Source organism: Pollachius pollachius (genome assembly GCF_949987615.1).
Source record: "Pollachius pollachius genome assembly, chromosome: 20".
NCBI lineage: Eukaryota > Metazoa > Chordata > Actinopteri > Gadiformes > Gadidae > Pollachius > Pollachius pollachius.
Window position 1 is genome coordinate 8,504,959 of NC_136953.1, and position 3,595 is coordinate 8,508,553.

Genomic DNA, 3,595 nt, shown 5'->3' on the forward strand with positions numbered 1-3,595 from the left:
CACTTCAGCTCCTGAAAGGAGTTGAGGAGGTCAACGGTGTAGATTGTGGAAGAATTGGCAGAAGCTGGCCAATATCCACTCCTGACTAGGTCTCTCACATCAGGGGCCCACTGCTGCAGGCATGTTTGGCACACATAACGTGGCTGATGCAAATCATAACGCCCCAACATAACAAAAGAAAATTAGTCATGATCATTGACACATACTGTATATTAGACTAACACAAATCTCAATAAGGTATTAGTTTTTAGCGTTGATGGTAATCAAGATGACTGGTTTGCCAACTGACAGTGTGAAGCTAGGGACCTGGCAGGCACAGTGCTGTGCCTGCATTGTGGGTAAAATGTGATCCGTCCAAACGAAAAGTGAATTCAAATGACTTAACGTTCTGTATATGGCAGCAGACTGAATAAATGAGAAAAAGGATAGGGAAGACTGGACAGGTAGATTTATGTCTGACCTTACCTTGCTCTAGTGTGGTATATTCTCCAGTCTCTCCTCTTGAGATACATGTGGATGAGGTAAGAAAAATCCTTCACCATCCACCTCCTGCATATGTGAATACCTGGCCACTCCTTGCACTTGTGTGCCGTACGATAACTAACGTCTCCGAGCAGTCCTGGGTTTATTTTGTTTCCATTTAACACTTTTTTTTGCATACATATTGATGGACCTTTCCTGAAATTACAAATTCGTTTTTTTTTTTTTTTTTTTTTGTTTAATTCAGGAGCCGATGATTTCTTCTATTATTGGACTACTCTACATAACATCTGAATGGCATTGGGCAATTGTTTGTCATTACAGTAAACTAATCGGAATTTGCACATAAACAAACCTGTAGTTAGGCCACTCCATCGGCCTACATGGCCTGCACGAGCTATACGTCTCCCTCTGGCCTTGCCACTTCCGCTCCTTTTGGGGGAGCTCCGTGGTGGTCCCCTCCAGACTGTGCCCGCTTGCCCTCCTCCGCAGCCTTCTGTGTGTTAGAGAAGAGAGAATATCCATATGATCCCCGGTATAAAACAATACTGAGGATGCAGGGACATCTAGTGGCCACACTGACACATATAAAAATGATCAGAAAATATAGAATAGATTATTATCCATGTGTATTTGTCATATGGAGTCTATTAGGTAGCAGATAACATAATAAAAACGAACACTATAAAGCCTTTATCACACTTAAATCCCTATGAAGCCTTTACCACAGTTAATCCAATCACTGTAAAGCTTTAACCAGTTAAACCAAAGACAGGCACTAAGCAACCCTCCCGGCCAGCAATTCGGTTGGCCCCGCCCCTTTTGGCTGTCCTCATCAAACATTTAGTCCACTTAAGAGAGGAGGAAGAGGAGGAGGATAATAATTACGTTATTATTTATTCAACACGGTTTAAACGTTCAGTAATAATAAGCAAGTGAATACGGCTATAAGGTAGCTATATAATAGAGGTAGACAGCTTGCAGACGTGATACAATAGGAACTCGTTTTCCTGATGCTGTACACTAGTTTCAGTTTGGAGTCAGGTGGCCTTATGGGCACTAGGACCCTGGGTGGGGGTCGACTTGCTTCTCCCTTATTCTCCCGGCCGGTAAGCGTTCCTCTGTTTCTGCTTCACCGCGCACCTGCTGAAGGAGCTCGGGCCTGCAACAGAGAGAGAGAGAGAGAGAGAGAGAGAGAGAGAGAGAGAGAGAGAGAGAGGGGCGGGCCGAGGGAGTGATCGACGGAGGGAGAGACGTGCGTGTCATCGACACGTATGAACGAGTAGAGAGGGGGGCTGCCGGGTCGACTTGTCTAGCGCTCTCTCCTCCTCCACCTCCTCCTCCTCCTCCTCCTCCTCCTCCTCAGCCTATTCCCCCTGCTGCTACTCCTCCTTCTCCTCCTCCTCCTCTCTCTTGCGGCAGCGGCCATGCTGTCTCGTGGATGATTGACGTTGCGTCCAGCGGAACCGGCAGCTCGTGCAGTTGAAGCACTGTGCAGGGGGCAGTTAGGCCCGAGACGAGTTAGGCCCATCAACACATCGGGACATCTCCGCATCCCTCGTGCGGTGGTTAAGAAGACGACGCACGACCGCTGTGTCTCGTGCCGAAACGGAGTACCGGGAGGAAGGAAGCCTCCCTAGCAACGGACCCGTGCAAAGGCGTTATTGGTCAGTGTGTGTGCGTCTGTGTGCGTGTGTGTGTGTATCTGAGCGGATAGACTGTTGTGTCTGCTGATGAATATCCGTCTCGTTTGGCCGACATAAATCGATTATTATTTTGAGGGAACCGGATGCAATAGGTTAACATTCTCGTTATTATAGTATCATTACAATGAAGAGATTGGGTTCCGTTCATCTCGCGTATGCGATGGAGCTGCAGCGGGCACGCGCATCACCGTGCTAAAGACGCCGGTGGAGGGCGTGACGAACCGGCACGATAGAGACGAGCAGCGAGACGAAGTAGTAACCGCAGACATTGATCGGGATTTGACAGGAGCAGACCGGGTCTCGAGCCGCGGACGGGAGAGGGAGAGAACATCTGGTGAGAGCTTTCGGAACATGTGGAGAGACGCGCTCCCTGGAAGAGGAAAGTAGCGACGCTTCTCGCACGCAGCCCTCATCGTCATGTCGCTGAACGGTAAGAGCCTCGAGCTGGAGCACTTTGACGAGCGGGACAAGGTGCGACGGGGCCGCTCCACGCGCACCAAGAGAGATGAGTCGTCCGGCCCGGGGTCTCGAGGCAGCAGCCTGGTCCCGAGCCCCGCGCACAGCGCCAACTGCAGCTACTACCGAACGCGCACCCTGCAGGCGCTCACGTCGGAGAAACGGGCCAAGAAGGTCCGCTTCTACCGGAACGGGGACCGCTACTTCAAGGGTCTCGTTTACGCTGTCTCCAGCGACCGCTTCCGTTCGTATGACGCGCTGCTCATGGAGCTCACACGCTCCCTGGCGGACAACCTGCACCTCCCGCAGGGCGTGCGTACCATCTACACCGCGGACGGAAGTAAGAAGATAACGAGCATGGACGAGCTGATTGAAGGTATACAAAGATACACAGTCACAGTCATAGTCACAGTCACACGTGCACACACACGTACAGACACACACACACACACACACACACACACACCCATACACACACAGATACACACAAACACACACACACACAGACATACTCACACGCGCACACACACACACACACACACACACAAACACACACACACAGGCACATGCTCACACCCACTCAAACACACTGACACGACACACCACTCACGCACAAACACTCACACACACACACACACACACACACACACACTCACACTCGCACACACGCACAAGTGGTAATGGTATGTAAATGGGGTTCTAATGGACAGCAGGAAGTGATATCATGTTAACTGGACTTTACATGTTACTTTTCCCCTCCTCCACTCCTCTCTGCTCTCCTCCTCGTCTCTCCTCCTCCCTCCTCTCTTCTCTTCTCCTCCCCTCCCTCCTCCTTCCTCCTCTCTCCACCTCATCTCTTCTCTCATATATCCATCCTCCTTCTCTCTCCTCTCCTCCCCTTCTTTTCCTCCCCTCTCATCTCTTGTCTTCATCCCTTGGCTCCTTATCGCCTC

At 50.4% G+C, this 3,595-nt stretch overlaps 1 protein-coding gene across 1 annotated transcript in view; it reads left to right on the forward strand.

Moving 5' to 3' along the window:
• Positions 1-2,603: 2,603 nt before the first annotated feature.
• The window catches only part of LOC307091303 (serine/threonine-protein kinase DCLK2-like), a gene marked incomplete at both ends in the record, with an annotated part of 11,562 nt that continues 10,570 nt past the window's right edge, over positions 2,604-3,595 (forward strand). Inside the window, one exon of the mRNA XM_079758249.1 lies at positions 2,604-3,018. Coding sequence (XP_079614375.1) covers positions 2,604-3,018 — 415 coding nt within the window. The remainder of the gene's footprint in view (positions 3,019-3,595) is intronic.